At 41.2% G+C, this 17,635-nt stretch overlaps 1 protein-coding gene across 1 annotated transcript; it reads right to left on the bottom strand.

Annotated features, from left to right (window-relative positions):
* Window positions 1–3,030: 3,030 nt before the first annotated feature.
* Window positions 3,031–15,834, bottom strand: spcs3 (signal peptidase complex subunit 3). Its single transcript, XM_080794122.1, has 5 exons — window positions 15,528–15,834; window positions 11,323–11,396; window positions 10,582–10,658; window positions 8,500–8,615; window positions 3,031–4,505 (listed from the first exon to the last, which is right to left on the bottom strand). The coding sequence occupies exons 1-5, from the start codon at window positions 15,668–15,670 to the stop codon at window positions 4,373–4,375; spliced, it is 543 nt and encodes a 180-aa protein (XP_080650248.1). The 5' UTR covers window positions 15,671–15,834; the 3' UTR covers window positions 3,031–4,372.
* Window positions 15,835–17,635: the final 1,801 nt, after the last annotated feature.

Here is a 17,635-nt window from a genome sequence, read left to right as displayed (position 1 = left end):
TTTTGAAATTTTGAAAGAAAAAGTTAGCCTCGTTTCTCATCATTTTGGACCATGGGCTATAGCCCATATCGTACGGCATACTATAGCACGCCGTTTTTCATCATTTTTGAGGATTTGAAAAAATTTACGAAATGACAAAAACGATGGGTTATAGCCCATGTTTTTTGAAATTTTGAAAAAAAAGGTTAGCCTCGTTTCTCATCATTTTGGACCATGGGCTATAGCCCATATCGTACGGCATACTATAGCACGCCGTTTTTCATCATTTTTGAGGATTTGAAAAAATTGACGAAATGACAAAAACGATGGATTATAGCCCATGTTTTTTGAAATTTTGAAAAAAAAAGTTAGCCTCGTTTCTCATCATTTTGGACCGTGGGCTATAGCCCATATCGTACGGCATACTATAGCGCGCAGTTTTTCATCATTTTCGAAGATTTGAAAAAAATGACAAAATGACAAAAACGATGGGTTATAGCCCATGTTTTTTGAAATTTTGAAAAAAGAAGTTAGCCTCGTTTCTCATCATTTTGGACCATGGGCTATAGCCCATATCGTACGGCATACTATAGCACACCGTTTTTCATCATTTTGGAGGATTTGAAAAAAATGAAAACATGATAAAACGATGGGTTATAGCCCATGTTTTTTGAAATTTTGGAAAAAAAAGTTAGCCTCGTTTCTCATCATTTTGGACCATGGGCTATAGCCCATATCGTACGGCATACTATAGCACGCCGTTTTTCATCATTTTGGAGGATTTGAAAAAAATGAAAAAATAAAAAAACGATGGGTTATAGCCCATGTTTTTTTAATTTTATAAAGTTTCATAAAGTGCTAAAGTGTTTAAAGCAGTGGTTCCCAAACTTTTTCATCTCAAGGACCCCCAAATTGACACTACTTAGCCCGTGGACCCCCATTTGAAAAGATATGCCAGGGACCCCCATAAGAGAAGACGTACACATTTAGACGTCTACATTTAGACGTCTACATTTAGACGTCCACATTTAGACGTCTACATTTAGACGTCTACATTTAGACGTACACATTTAGACGCCTGTATACATTTAGACGTCTACATTTAAACGTATACATTTAGACAGTGTCCCCCTGAGTGCCTCCCCAGTGTCCCCCTGAGTGCCTCCCCAATGCCTCCCCAGTGTGCCTTCCCAGTGCCTCCCCAGTGTGCCCCTGAGTGCCTCCCCAGTGCCTCCTCAGTGCCTGCCCAGTGTCCCCCAGTGTCTCCAATAGCAATACAAGAGCAATAATACAAATTAATCTTAATGTATTAATCTTATTAATTAATGAATCAAATTAATGAATTAATCAAAATTGCGGCCTGTGCCCAGCACCATGCGAAAGCTTTTTCCTGCAGGAAACACTGCTTGTGGTTGTAAATATATTGTTATCCGTGTTGCGAGGATGAGGGGGTACCTGGAAAAATATCTACCCCAAAAGGGGTACCTGGTCCAAAAAAGTTTGGGAACACCTGCTATAGAGGGTATGCGCGTGACATGATCATCGTACCTGGAAGTTATGCGTGAACGCCCACTGAGTGGTGCAAAAACGACTTTGTGGCCTCGACAGCCCCCATTCATCCAAACAGAAAGGTCCTGTCCGATTGTTAAACTCACCAACATTACAGCTGTACGAAAAGCTTGAATTATCCTCTATCTGCAAAGTTTTTGATTCATACAAATTCCAGCATAGAAACGTTATGAGCTACTTTCGGTCAAGAAATGCCCTGCATTTGATTATTTTTCCAAGTGTCTGTGACTGAGTGGCAAAACATTGAGCAGCATGGAGTGTTGGAGTTTGGAAGTGCTTGTTTTCAATAACAACATTTCGCTGCCTCCTGCATTATGTGACATTTAGAAACAGGTGGTACGCAGGCAGGTGGAGTGATTTCCAACGAGCGCTTTCTAACTCCAACACTCCAACATGCTGCTCAGTGCTTTCTATATCCAACACTCCTCCATGCTGCTCAGTGCTTTCTAACTCCAACACTCCAACATGCTGCTCAGTGCTTTGCCACTCACTCTAGATGAGGGGGGCGTGTCCTGATGGGAAAATCATGCATGTGCATACTCTCTATACATGTCTATCTTAATTCATTTGAAGTCGTGATGGGGCGAACGCCTTTCGAGTTACGTGGATTGCGATTGACGTATCCTACTGTACATACACATGTAGAGACTTGGTGCATTTATTAGATAGATGGTCAGCTGTTCATTAACTTTCTGTTTTAACCCATTTTGGTGTTAGCATCATGTCATGCTTTAGCTATTGAAAAATAGCAGACCTACAAGCTCACGAGCTTGTAGGTCTGCTATTTTTTTAAACTGTCAGGATTTAGAAGACATTTTTAGAATCTGATCTCAGGTCAAAATGCGTTAAAGAACCACCATTCTTCTGTGCGTTAGAATCTGATCTCAGGTCAGAATGGGTTAAATAGGCCGGCCACATTACAAGAAGACCAAATTGCACCTCAAAAAGAACGAGAGAGAGCGGAAAAAAAGAGGGGTAAATAAACCTGATACAGCCTTACACAAAAATGGATATAGTAATAATGAGCATTGGATCTTTTCTAGTTTAGCACACAGTTACCCACCTCCTTGATTTGTGCACTTGCTTTCAATGGACAGCAGATGTCGCTAAATGCACATCTATAACGCTTTGATGCCAAGAACATGCAGTATCCTGTGCAACATAGTCAGACTACTATCTTTACTGTGGAAAAAAGACACATTTAACACAATGTATTAATGATGCAATCCAGGACATAATGTTTAGTGAATAAAATGTTAATTTAATTTAATCTGTATGGTAGAGCATGTTGTTAATACAACAGCACATTTGCAGGGTTTATCGCTTGCTGTCAACCAATCAGAAGAAGCAGTGGACTGAGGGTCGGGAGACACTGCCAAGACGCTGCCATTCTTAATCTATTTTGTAAAACTTTTATTTTACTTAAAATATTAAATAAATGTAATCCAGATAAAAAATAAGAATCCAGAGAAAAACTAAAAACACAACTGATCCCAAAATTTTATTACAAATTAGCAGACAAAAAAAGCAACAGCACAAACGGATAAATTACATTAAAGGATGTTTTATACTTGGAAGACAAGAGGCAACAGAAATACCTCAAACCCAAACGAGGGGTTGAGTTGGTTAGACCACTGGTTCCCAAGGTGGGGTCGGGGGACCCACAGATGTCCTTGAGGGAGTTCCAGGGGGTCCCCAGCTAAATGGACCATTATGGGTCTGTAACCGAGTGTACAAGTGGAACCAAATGGACCCGTCGTTAGAATATAAATTGGGGTCGCAGAGATAGAAATGTCATTAAAGGTGGGCTAATACATGTCAAACCGGGGGTCCTTGAAATTCAACTCGTTGAGAATCACTGCTACACCCGTAAACATCCCTGGCATATCTCTTCAAATGGGGGACCACAGGCTAATGGGATGTCAATGTGGGGGTCCTTTACATGAAAAAGTTTGGGAACCACTGGGTTAGACACACCAGCAGTCCTACAGTCATTAGTCAGACAAACCTGTGCTGCGTGTTAAGAATCACACACGCTGCAGGTTCAAATTCACCCGTGGCTTTCTGTGAGGTGAGGTGAGGTGAGGTTGTGTGACTCATGGTGTCTGACTGTTGCTATGTCTAACTAAACACATGCAATGTGTTATCGTTATCAGCCATCATACAAGTATGAAAAATACACACACAGTGTTTGTGTGTGTGTGTGCGCGTGTGTTGTGTGTACTAGGGATGTAACAATCAGTGGTGGACAGTAACTGTCCATTTACTTGATTATTTTATTTCTTACTATAGGAAGGTAAAATAAAAGTACATATACATTAACCATTGATTGCCAGGTATTCATTATTTTGTCGACCCACAGGACCCATGATGTGAACAAAGCCTGTCTGGATGGGCAGGCGATGGTATTTTCTGTCACCCGGAAAAGTAATATGTCCTTGGCAGTCAATGTGTTTAAACCCCATTTCAAATATAATGAAAGTAACAGATCTACAAGCAAGGCGTCATATCTTGAGCTTGTAGATCTGATATATTCACTACTATTGCTTTATTTTCTGTCGTCAGTGTTTGTTTGGCTGTGCCTGTTTAGATTGGTTTGTGTTCCTATAATGTTGTGTGTCTTTCATACCTGTGCGTGCACACACCTGCCTTCCGGAAAATATAAAAAACACAAATCCAACTATATATTTTGTCACATGTAAAGAAAATAATCTACAAGCTTGCCGTTTTTTTAAGGCTTGTAGATCCGCTATTTTCACTATGAGCAGTTTGCGAGGTTGTCTCCAGTCCTGACACACACACACACACACACACAGCTAGGAGATTAATAGCTCTTGGTGGATTCGTAAGCGTCGGGGAACGGCAGGCTGATGTGTCCCTCTCCCGTCACTAGGGGCAGTATTCCAGCGTTGGGGACAACATTCCAGGACAGTGTCAGCGTAATGTTCTTGTTGGACCTGCCCGGGTGTGGGTGGGGGGGGCACAGATGAACAATTTACTAGGGCTGACCCAAAGAAAGTCGATTAATCGACTTTCAATCGATATGCACGGGAATCGATTTTGAATCGAATAGTAATTAAAAAAAAAGTGTCCCCTTTTGGTCCACGAGGCGGCCCATTTTGGTCCGCGAGCCATGCTCGCGCCTCGCAGAGCCTCCTCCGTCCTCACGTGTTAAACAAGGAAGTCAAGCAGCTACAGTCATGCCGTCCAGCGGTCCACGCAGGAAAAATAAGTAAAAAGTGACATGGTTGCATTTTAAAATATGCAAAGTCTACGACCACTGTGTGTGAATAATGTGCCACGTTATGCAAAGTTGGCACCTATTTAGCGAAGAGGATTTGATTCCCTGCCACTACAACCCCTTCGGAGCGCATCTTCTCCAAAGCGGGATTTATTGTCTCTTTTCTGCACTAATACAAGTACGGTAACTAAACTATAATATTGCACTCTCAGAGACAGAGCCGCTTTTTTGGTTGTGCGAACGCGCCTGCGAGACGGCATTTTTGTATTATTTGACATGGAACGGCTTTTACGTCTCTCTCTCTCGGTATTTAATTAAATATTTCCATTTTGCACCAATATGGGGGGTATTAGTTAATACAGTGTTCCTTTTTACAAATAAAATATGCACATTTAGAAGGTTGATCACAAAGTGTGGTATTTAGGCCACTTTGAAGGGAATGAGATTAAGAACACCTGCCTGCGTGGGTGTTATGCGAACAGTGAATAATTATATATTTTCTTACCTCGTGCCATGGTTTGAAGAAAGAAGAATTAAATAAATCCAATAAATATAATCCAAGGTTTGTTTGTCTGGAGAATGGAGATCCAACACTATGTCATATTAATATTATTAAAGGTATTATGACATTATTTTTAACTTTTTTTGAACACTCCAGTATTTCTTGCCAGGAGTTTTTGTGTGTATGTAATATGCATCCTGAGAAGGCATAGAAAAACACATTATTTTAGCCTGTAGATGTCGGTAATTCCCCCTTTCCTGTCAATCACTACCCAGCTCCGCCCCCCCCACCCCTCAAGCCCTCCATACCTCTCCGCCCCCCTCAGAGAAAGGGACTGTTCTTTTTTTTTTCCTTTACAAGTTCACAGCATCTCAGCCATAGCAACGCTGCCAGTGCCAACGCACGCAACTTCTTCTCCTTTTATAACTATTTGTTTATAGTTTATATAAAATGTTATTTATAATAAGATTATCACTGCATGTATGTACGGAGGGGATGGACAACAACATGTATTCTCTGCTGCAAAAGGAGAGGAGACTGGAGCAACACGGACATTTAGAGCCTTTTATTAAGGTGCTGAGTATACAAAACGACTAACGTTTCGACCTTGCGGTCTTCATCAGAGTCCACTCTGATGAAGACCGTCCGCAAGGTCGAAACGTAAAAGGCTCAAAATGTCCGTGTTGCTCCAGTCTCCTCTCCTTTTGCAACTTTGATGTCCCTGCACCTGTGAAGCACCGGATCAGCCGTTTTAGGCTTGAGGTTGGTAGACTCCCTTTGTAACATGTATTCTCTATTCAACGTCATCGTACGAGCAACAGTTGGTAAACAAATAAGGCACGTTCGGAAATACCGCACCGGAGCGCACTCGCCTATTAGTTTGCATTGCACAGTGCCAGTGGGCTCAGTGCGCTATTTCCGAACGCGCCTATGAAACTCCTGCAATATCTCACCCCACGACCACGTCGACATAAACTTGTGTAATGTCATCGTCATCGATATCATACTCAATGACTATAGCCTATCATTATTCGCCATACTTTTAACGTGGATTATATCACACGAGCGTTGGCTGCGTTGCTATTCCACTGTATCGCATTACAAGAACAATAATGAGCACATGCAATCTACAACAGCTGGTGCACGCCACGAATCAAAGATTAATATATAAAATATATTTATATACTATAAATTAAAAGTAGGCTACCATGAAGCATTTCAGAGTGCTGCAGGCGATTGATTTTTTATTGTGAGTCCACTCAAATAGTACTCCACAACAAAATGCATCCACCTAGAGCGTGAATCTTCATCTAGGCCAGTTGGTGGACTTGTGTTGATTGACACAGCCGACAACGGAGCAGATTGCTTTTTCTCTAGAAGCCATTATTATTATTATTATACTGAAACAAAGTCGCGGTCAGAATGAGGAAGAAGAGAGGAGAGCATCAGGTGGAGGAGAGGAGAGGGGCGGGGATGAGGAGGAGGGGGGCGGGTAGTAGAATTGGTAGACAGGGAGCAGAGAAGAGGGGGCGGGGTTTAGCGTTACATTACGTAGGCCTCCGCCGTCCAAGCCACGAGTCATATTTTCATAATTATTCACAAAAGCCCAGACAGCGGAGAATACACTGAATGTTCAAATTTGTTTTTTTTTTTGGTGAAATTGATGTCAAGAAAAGCCAAAGAACACAAAATATCTACAAAAATGTGTTTTAAATGTCACAATCCCTTTAAAGTAAGTAAAGAGCTGTAAAGTAAAGTCATTGTGCTGCAGAGTGAGAAGCTGCTCCGCTCTGCTAATTGATCCGACCCGATATATATTTGCGCAACCGACTGGCATGAGGTAGCCTAGTAATTATACTTATTTGGCAGCACCTGCAATTCAGTAACCTATACACATTTCAAAAGGCTGTCATATGCTATTCATATTTCTTCTAATAAGGTTTGTCCTCATACGTAGATAGAAATGTGATCATTTTTGTATAGTTTTGGATATTAACAAATTCATTATTAAAGCACAGGGATTCCATAGAGATCTTAGAGGGTTTGATTGATTTAAGCGTTCATTCATGTTACGATCGGGTGGTGTCTTTTTGGTGTTTTCACATCTTCAGTTTCAATCTGAAGAGAAGCAAAATGCCTTTCGTTTACAATGTCTGGATTATACTTTTTTTTATTTGAGGTAATGCCAGCTGTGTCAGGCAGTTTTATTTAAAGTTGACTTGTTACGGTCGGATGTTTTATTGTAAGCCTAAATATTTGTGCGTCACTGCTTTCATGAACGCCGCTACAATAAGGCAAAGGAACAGTTGTTGCTTATCGTTTAAAATAAATGAGACCAATCCAAGCATGCGTTTCTCTCTGCTATATCGTTGTTTAAGCCAAATTCATTGTGAGTCACTGCTCGCCTCGCATTGCGCATCAGCACCTTGCATCGCGCGCATCAGCACCTTGCATCGCGCACACCCCCCCCCCACGTTGGGTTTCGAAGCGTCGACGATCGAAACAATTTTATTTCGAAGTGTCGATCATCAAAAACGTGATCGAAGGTCAGCCCTACAATTTACCCACATGAATTCATGCCGTCATAGGCAGACCTGTATCCCGAGAGAAGACAGACTATGCACCCACTGCACACTAAACGAAGTGGAAACCGAGCTACACTTCCTAACCATCTGTCCATTGTACCAAGACATCAGAGACACATACTTCCCACAGATTACAACCACACACGGAGATTTTGAAAACATGACCAATGACAAAAAACTCCCATATCTGCTGGGCGAAGTACAACAATGTGCAAACACAGCAGCAAGATTTGTGAGTTGCTGTGATAGGAGAAGGATATCAAATGGAACACAACCACCCTAAAGACTAATCATTGTGTATATTCCTGCACTATACCTGCATCGAGTTATCTTGGTACATAGAATTTGATCTATTGAAGATTCTGACCTTCAAAGTACATAATTTTTGTTTTGATTGTATTGCTGTACTGTTGTTTTGTTCTTTCTGCTTTGGCAATGTAAACGTATGTTTTCTCATGCCAATAAAGCCCTTTGAATTGAATTCACCTGTTGAAAATGATCAATAACAATGGACATAGCGTGCATTGTGAGCTTGTATCTACTGCAAGCTTGCATCTGCTTTTTCCACAAATTTTGAACATATTAAATTATTAAAGGAATAAACAATAGTTTGTGTCTCTAACCTCAGTCCGTTCCCATCGTCAAAGAAGAAGTACTTTGACTTCATGTCCCTCAGGTTCAGTTTGGTGTTCTCACCTCGAAGCACAATCTTATCCCACAGTACCACCTGGTTGAGAGCCTGAGACACACACAGACACACACACACACACACACACACACACACACACACACACACACACACACACACACACACACACTAGTTATATACACATCATATTATCGCCATCACTATAAGAATTGTTAACCCATTCTGACCTGAGATCAGATTCATACGAGGTTTCCACTGGACACACACTGGTCTGATTAACCCATTCTGACCCGAGATCAGATTCTAAAAATGGCAGTCGTTCTTCGATTTTTCAAAAATAGCAGACCTACAAGCTCGTATCGCGCCACTCGGTGGCGCGATATGAGCTTGTAGATCTGCTATTTTTCAATAGCTAAAGCATAACATGATGCCAACACCAAAATGGGTGCCCGGTCAGAATGGGTTAAGTGTTTGTGTGGGTTTTATAAATACTGAAACTGACTGACTGTGACTGACTAAATAACTACATTGGAGCACAGGTTCTATTTTCCCCATTTCCTGAAAAGTGACAGTTTTGGACACACAGGGCTCCATCTCGCGCCACCCTTATCCCTAAACGTATTTGCCATTTTTTACTATTTTGAAAAACATTGTAAAATAGTTCAACTAGCCGATCTACATCGAGACATTGTCAGCTTGTAGATCGGCTATTTTAACTATTTTAAAGGTTTTTTTTAAATAGTAAATAATGGCAAATTAGTTTAGGGATAAGGGTTAAAGGTACTACTAAAGGTAAATAAAGATAGTTCAGATTTTTTTGGACTTAAAGGCGCAGTGAAATGAAAAATAAGTTTTTCACACTTTTAGACCATATCGTGGTCATCATATGGGCATACCTAACAATGGATGCCAAAACAATGGGAAAATTCTCATTTCTGTGTGTTTTTATATCAAAGGTCCATAAAAACGATTGTATTATTTATTTATTAAAACGAAAACGTGCTGCGTGATGACGTGTAGAGGTACACATCGATAAAAGCCAATAAAAATGAAGCTCACATGTTTAATTCCCCATGTCTGCGCATCCATGCAACACAGCTGCTTCTGATTACAGATTTCTCCGTTTTTATTTCCATTCAAGAGAACATTCAGACAGTGTATTACTCGGTTTCAACTTAATCATCACGCTAAAATATGTTTCTGAAAACATTATAGGGTAGAAATAAGCCACATAACAGTAAACTGGTTGTGCTGGGCGACCGTCTGATTTATAAACAAACAACACAACGCTGTTGCGCATAGCATTAGCCACCGTCCCTAGCTACCGTCCCATCGCCTGAAGGGATGCGACACTCTGATTGGTTCAGAAACTTCAGACCGGTGTTTCATGTGGAAACACCATTTTCATGTTGTTCACCATTTCCGTTTCACTGCGCCTTTAAGCTGTATGAAATACTTGCCATTAATAGTGGTTGTAACTGTATTAATTGATTGCCCGAGTCTTGTGGTGGGAGTTCTGCTCTGGTTTTGAACTTTTGGTCAATATTAAGTAGTTCCGGTCATTTTGTGGGGGGCACTGGGGCCACGCAGTAAAAGTAAATGAATTCACAAAACTAATGTCATTTGTATTGTTCTAAAATATTAGCAGAACTTTTGTTCAACTTTGACCCCTAAATCACAATCAACTATTTTTTACGTGACAACCAGGAATAGTCTGGTGACCACTGGAGAGACGCGTGGCAGCCGGAATGTAGACGGCACCCAGGAGCAGTATGGGTTGGCGCCCCAGCCTGTGTCTTCCGTGAGGAAGAAGCCCCACAAACCCACGGTGAGGCCTTTAGGAGGGCCATGCAAGCCTCCAGCGGAGCGGAGGGGTCAAAAATGAACGAAAGCTGCACTAATATGTTATCGTAATTCATAGCTTTAATTTTAAAAAAAATTCTGAATTATCCCTTTAAGGGGTGGCGCAAGATATAGCCCATGGGCGTTTCCACCCGTGAGGAGAGTGTATAGAGCAGACAGATAGACATAGCAGTGATTGTTGCAGTTCCCTTACGTTGCTCCTGGTGGCGTACTCCGCGGACAGATAGAGAAACAGCTGCTTCACGTTCCAATCAAAGATAGGCTGCAAATGTAGGAGAAACTGTCAAGGAATAGATAGCCTGCTTGTACAGTAGTGGTTCTCAAACTGTTGTGGGGTCCCCAGATTATTTGATTATTGTGCATTTCTTTCTCAATCTACAGTAAACAAACCAACATACAGTAGAGCTGAATTCCAACACCCCAAATCTCAGTCACTCCAGCACGGTGCTGTTATGGTGAAATTGGTGACCTGCTGAAACCTGAAAAAGTGACAACCATGTAGACATCACATAATGTCAGTGTCCAAACGTAAATCATTTTGGTTTGTTTATTAGCAGAGTTCAACCTGGCGGTGTTTAGGCCAGTTATTTAAACACCTCCATGTAGGTTTGTTATGTGAAGTCCACAAGATGGTCACATATTTCAGAAGGTCACCGATTTCACCGTAACACTGCCATGCTGGAGTGACCATGTGTGAGAGTGTGACTGGCCGAGATTTGGGGTATTGGAATTTGTGTAGAAGGATATGTGCACATTTCTAAAGTATCATTGTAAGGACTTTTAATAGATATTTTTATATTACAATAAAAAGGCCAAATATTAACTAAGAGATAGGCAGAAATTGTGAAATAGCGGATCTACATGCTCTCAACTATGCCTCATGTTGATTAAGTATATAAGCGGTTAACATCGCTTTATCAACAAGCAAGGATATCAGCCGAGAGGTCAAAGGTGATGAAGCCCAGGTCACTCCTCTCTCGAGGTCCTGTGAAGTCATCCACGTTCTTCCTGTTGGGGGGGGGGAGAGAGAGAGAGAGAGAGAGAGATGCTTAAATCCTTATTCCTTATTGTTCATTTAACTCAGAGTGTACTTGGAACCACATGCACACATCATACATGCATATACACATTGCCACATTCACAATTGACTGTCCTCCATGTCATCAGTGCCCATACCCTGTGGGGTTGGCAAAAGGGCCTTTCTGTGTGGAGTTGTTCTCCCCTTGTACCCTAGGGTAGGTACCCTTACAAAAGAAATGCAGTCCTGGACTTGTCTCTAAACTGCCTCCCCCTGGCCAGCCAGTGTGCCTGATGTAAATGGTTGGAATAACGTGTTTCTTCAACGCACTATTGTCCAACCGGGGAAACCCCCCCCCATGTCAGGTGAAAAGAAGCAGCTTGGACTCCTCATGCATAGAACTTAAGATAACATGAGGTCAGTCCGTTGCTCTCCCCAGGTTAGAGGGGGTGCAACAAGGTTTTAACAAGCTCCATTGACAGCCCCATTCATGCAACCCATTCAGGACGGGAACCCCCACGAGCTTGTAGATCTGCTATTTTTGAAAATTCTTGAAAATGTGGCTCAAATCTTTGAATATATATTCTTTCAGAGCAACATTTTTAACTCTCCGTTTTTATCTTTCTGATGGGTGTCCGCAGCCAAATACAGATAATTCTGGGGGTCCTTGACATGAAAAAGGTTGAGAAGCACTGACATAGAAACAAAGGTTTTTCAGAAAACTGTCATGATTTAGAATTAGAACGTAAGACTTTTATCCTACCACTTATCCCTAAACCAATTGGCCATTTTTAACTATTTTGAAAAACATGTTAAAATAGTCCAACTAGCCAATCTACATCGACACGTTGTGAACTTGTAGAATGGCTATTTATTTTCAAAATATTAAAAATAAATGGCAAATTGTAGGTGTTTACAGGTAAGGGGTGGCGCAAGTTATACAGGTAGCCCTTTGTTTTATAGAAATCCACTGTCATGTTATGGCTATGAGCAACTTTCTGCCAATAAACTGTGCAGTGTTTAAGTCTGTAAGAAGTGCTCTTTGTAAAAATTACTCCACCCATTTTTAAATTGCACATATGCAGGACATTGAGTGATTTACAATGAGTGCTTCCCAAACTCAAACACACAGAAAAGTCATGGCTGCTCAAAGTGTGACAGAATGTTGATACAAAAAAAATGAACATTGTTGACATGGGGAAAAAAGTATATAATGGAGCTTGTTTCAACTTAGATGCAGATAGCATCCAAGTTGCTTGTGGCTAGTACACGACACGTCAGATATTGCAGAGCAGTCAGCAGTTGCTCTGGTAATGCTCACACCGTTGAAAACTTAAAGGGAACATTATGAGCATGATTATATGATTATGAAGCCTAAATAGGCAAACATTTGCATAGGCAAACATAATAACATAGCCAAATATTTTTGTATTCACATGTTCCAATGTTCAATGCCATAAACACAATTAAACAATTTGTCAGACAATCGTGACAATTATTATATTATTATAAATTTGAATAGTTAGTGTTATAATTGTTAATAATTTGTGTTCCTTACATTCTGTATTGTTTAAAGGACCACTTCACCACTTTTCAACCTATCTTCATATAATTGGTCTTCACTAATGCTCATGATAGAATACCACCATTTCTTTCCTACCCACATAGGGATTTTCCGATCAGGTTTTTGGTCAGATACCGATCTTGTGCGCAAGGGGCAAATTTGAATATTTCCAAAATGACTACCGGTATATGTCAAAACCCACATCAAAACTGTTCCTGTGTGTGGGTAGGAAGGAGAGAATGTTTAGGCCAACAAAAATGCAAAATGACATTATACTATACATCTGATTGACATTTATGCCACTTAAGGGACACTTCACCCTTTTTGCAAAAAAATATATGTTAATGACGTTTAGAAGCTTTAGATCACTTTCCTGGGGGTATTTATGTGTGTAATATGTGGTTTTAGATATTTTAGATTGTAGCAGTGAGCCTGTTGTCTCTGATGTCATGGACACTGGTCTCACTACCTTCCTGGACTACAATTCCCATAATTCTTTGGTGCACTGCTCCTCCTTGTGGATAGGGGGGAGAGCTGTCTTACTGAGACAACATGTAGTCCAGGAAGGAAGTGAGCCCAGTGTCCATGACATCAGAGACAACAGGCTCACTGCTACAATCTAAAATATCTAAAACCACATATTACACACATAAATACCCCCAGGAAAGTGATCTAAAGCTTCTAAACGTCATTAACATATATTTTTTTGCAAAAAGGGTGAAGTGTCCCTTTAAATGAATGAACGTCTAAAAGATCGGTTTCTCCAGATAGGGTAAATTGCCGATCACCGATCGGAGTGAATATCGGCCGATCACCAATCGACTGAGCATCGGAGCATCTCTACTACCCAGTCTGTGTCTCATTAGCCTGGGCACCATTTCATTTTGGGTATATGATCGGGTCGGGAGCGGATGATATCGTTACGTCATGTTGTTGTTGTAGTATTGTTTTGTAGTCATCAGGATGATATCGTTACGTCATGTTGTTGTTGTAGTATTTTTTGTAGTCATCAGGATGATATCGTTACGTCATGTTGTTGTTGTAGTATTGTTTTGTAGTCATCAGGATGATATCGTTACGTCATGTTGTTGTTGTAGTATTGTTTTGTAGTCATCAGGATGATATTGTTACGTCATGTTGTTGTTGTAGTATTGTTTTGTAGTCGACTCGACAGGCAAGAAGAATCAGGAAGGAACAATCAAACGGAATCCTTTTGCCTCAAAACGATTTTTCTCAATAAAAGCTGCAGGCTGCGAGAGCTTTTATTGTCATTCTTCCGGTTTGAGAGAAAAGGAAGTTCCGCTTGATTGTTCCTGCCTGTCGTGTCGACTACAAAACAATACTACAACATGACGTAACGATATCATCCGCTCCAGACTCGGGTTCACACGGCACTTTTGGAACAGAGACCAGGCTTTCCTCCGAGGTGGAATGCCTGGTGAGGCGAGGTTAGTGTCGCATAGGAGGGCTGTGGGCAGTTCAGAAATGATGGGGAATCCAAGCTAATAGAAACAGCAGGCTTTCTATTCCTGAAAGTTGTAATGTGATCTACAAATGCAAAATAAATCGTGTGGCTGTGGCTTCCCACAGCCCTCCTATGAGACACAGACCGAGTAGAAAATAATTGTTTTTATTTTATCATGAACATAACTAAGACCAAAATCCATATGAAGATAGGTTGAAAGGTGGTGGTGGTGAAGTGGTACTTTAATAAAGAAGTGTTTTACACAGATGTGACGTGTAGCTTTAGGGTAAGCACTTCTATGATCAATGTGTAATTAATGGAGATGTACTGTCTGTAACTGGCATTAAACGAGGAAATACAGTTGACATTTTTAAGCGTCACACACACACTCACAAACGAAACCGATAAAAGGAAATCTAGCAAGAGTCCTGGCCAGCTAACTTATCAGTGGTTTTCAAAGTGGGGTCCCAAGTTAAATATATATAGCGGCAACAGCAGTTTAACCCCTACACCTACAAGCTGACAGCGCGTCAAGTTGTGAGATTGTAGATCGGCTAACGCTAACCAGACAAATATCATCCCTGTCAGAAATATTTTCAGATGGGAGTACACAGCCAAATACATGATGCATTTTGTCCTTGCTTCAAGAACCTGCACTGTCGACTTGTGCCATCATTATTCGATAACTGTGAACAGTGGGCACCAGGCATTTATGGGCAATTTTACTTATTTTGCATATGTGCCCACGCTCAATGTGATGTATGATGATGATCGCCCCTCCTTTAATGACTATTTCCGCAATTGCTTTAAATTGCTACAGACCCTGAGATGGCCAGTCATTTTGGGCATTAACAAGACGTTGAAGTTAAGGGTCCGATATATAGCGTGCTGCATATTCAAATAATGCATAGGGACACTTTACATTACTATAATAATAGTATAGGTGCCGACTGCCCACTTTTCCTTAGTAGATTCCAATTAGATTCTATAGACGTGTAACTTTAATTAATAATATTAATTTAAAATGATGGTGAATAACGCTCACAGCTTCACTCCGTTCATAATATAAATGTAAAACAAATAATATCTTACAGCATCACTCTGGAGACGTGTACATCCACATTGACTCGTCTGTCTTTGAACGCCGTGGTGATGAAGCAGCCGAACGTTAAAGCCGCCATGACGCTCAGAGAGAAGGCGAACAGGGAGTTGGCTCTGGAGAGCACCGTGTTCATCTTGGAAACTGTTATAATAACGACACACGAGTGAAACTAATAGTGATACGCCGTTTAAACGGCTGAGAATATAAACAACACAGCTGCTAGCCGGTGCTAACAAGGAGGAAGCCGCGAACAGAGGGATGAATGTACGGAAGTGTCCAACAAAGTCTATGTTGCCAGGTTCTGTGATAATAACTAAGCAAGCGGGTATTTTAACAAACCCGCAAGTACCAATTCAAGCGATTTGTACAGAAAAACAAAAGCAAAGTTGCTTATAATAAGCAGACGTGTCAACACTGGTGCTGACCCTAGTCTACTGGTGTTTAGAAGAGCGACCTCTGCCGTGTGGAGGAGAGTATTGGTGCGTCTTCTCATACTTAAATCAGTATCAAGCAACGTATTCATCTTTATCTTTATAAATAGAACCAAATGGACGGTTCTATTTGTAATTTTGTACACTCCAATTAACTTTGATTTTACAATGTAAATTGGGGTCCCTGAGATAAAAATGCCATTAAATAGGGGACCGTAGCCTAATTCAGGTCAAACCTGTGGTCTTTGAAATGAAAATGGTTGAATATCAGAGCCGTACAAATCTCTTATGGGTCCTTGGCCAATCTTTTCGAATGGCGGTCCGCGGGTTAATGAGTGTCAATTTGGGGGTCCTTTGGGGGTACGTTTGGGAACCACTGATTTATGTAAACTCCAAAATGTAAAAGTTCCAGTGCTGTTGGCAGTGCATTCCACTGTCTTGGCTGCGTATAGGCTATGGCCACTCTAAAAGAAGCAAACTCGTGTGAAGTGAGGGGCGCTCTTATCATCACACATCATCACACATCACATTCAATGCTCAGCCAATGAATCAAATCACAGAGTCACAGACACATAAAGTATGGGCATAGGAGGGGCTAGCGGCGCATTTTAAAATATAAGACAGGGTCAAGCCATATAGGGTCAAGGCCAACAAAAAAGAAAAAAATCACACTTGCGTGCCGTGAAGTGAGGGGCGCTCTTATCATCATACTTCATACTTTATACAAGGGGTTGTCTGTCAACGCTGTATAGTCCCGGCCGTAACCATGCAGAGTCAGACCTCATTTGCATGTATGGAAATGAAATGTCTTTGATGTGGCCAAAAAAGGCCGAAAAGTGGATGTAGCAAATCCCAGCAATTTACCCACCGGGAGATCTAAAGGTCAGAGGTCTTTTGACGAATGAGTGTGAGCTTCAGTTTCTGAGGGATCAAATCCTCACTGCCCTGGCCTCTACCATATTGCTGAATTCTGTGAAGAACAATGGCACAGAACTGCCAAAATGGCGTAAATGTCATGGAAACGGAAGGATTTGACCCTAAATAAATATAAGACGGGGGGGTCAAGCGCACAAAGAAAAAAGCTGTACACAATATACACAGTGAGCAATATAAACATTGACGCAATTCACTGCTCGACTTTACTGCGTTGGTAGTCTGGAGATGACGTCAGCTTTTTCTGTTGCGCCGATTGGCTGAAGGAGCTAATTGTCTGTCATGTGTCAACGCTGAAGGCTAATCCATATAGGACCAGAGTGTCCAGACACCATTCGCATGAATAGAAATGCGTTTTCAGGGGGATTGAGTAGCAAGCCCACAGAATTCTTTGACGTTGCTGAAAAAGGCCAAAAACGTGGATTGACCAAATCATAAATTGTAGCACTCATTGGGAGAACCAAAGGTCAGATCGAGCTCTTTTGACGAATGACATGTGAGCTTCAGTTCCTGAGGGATTCTCATGCACGGCCCTCTACAATATTGTCACATTTTGTGAAGAGCAATATAGCACAGAACTGCCAAAACTGCAAGAATTTCAGAAGAGTTATTACAGACATAATACGGGGCGGAGCCTAAACTCTCTGGGCTTGACCCCCTAATAAAGAAAAAAAATCACACTTGTGTGAAGTGAGGAGCCCAGCTTTTGGGGGCATGTTGGAAATAGATAGATA

The sequence above is a fragment of the Protomyctophum bolini genome (assembly GCF_963924005.1).
Source record: "Protomyctophum bolini genome assembly, chromosome: 3".
In the NCBI taxonomy this organism is placed as follows: Eukaryota; Metazoa; Chordata; class Actinopteri; order Myctophiformes; family Myctophidae; genus Protomyctophum; species Protomyctophum bolini.
Note: the sequence above shows the minus strand (reverse complement) of the source record. Positions and strands in the feature narration are given on the sequence as shown.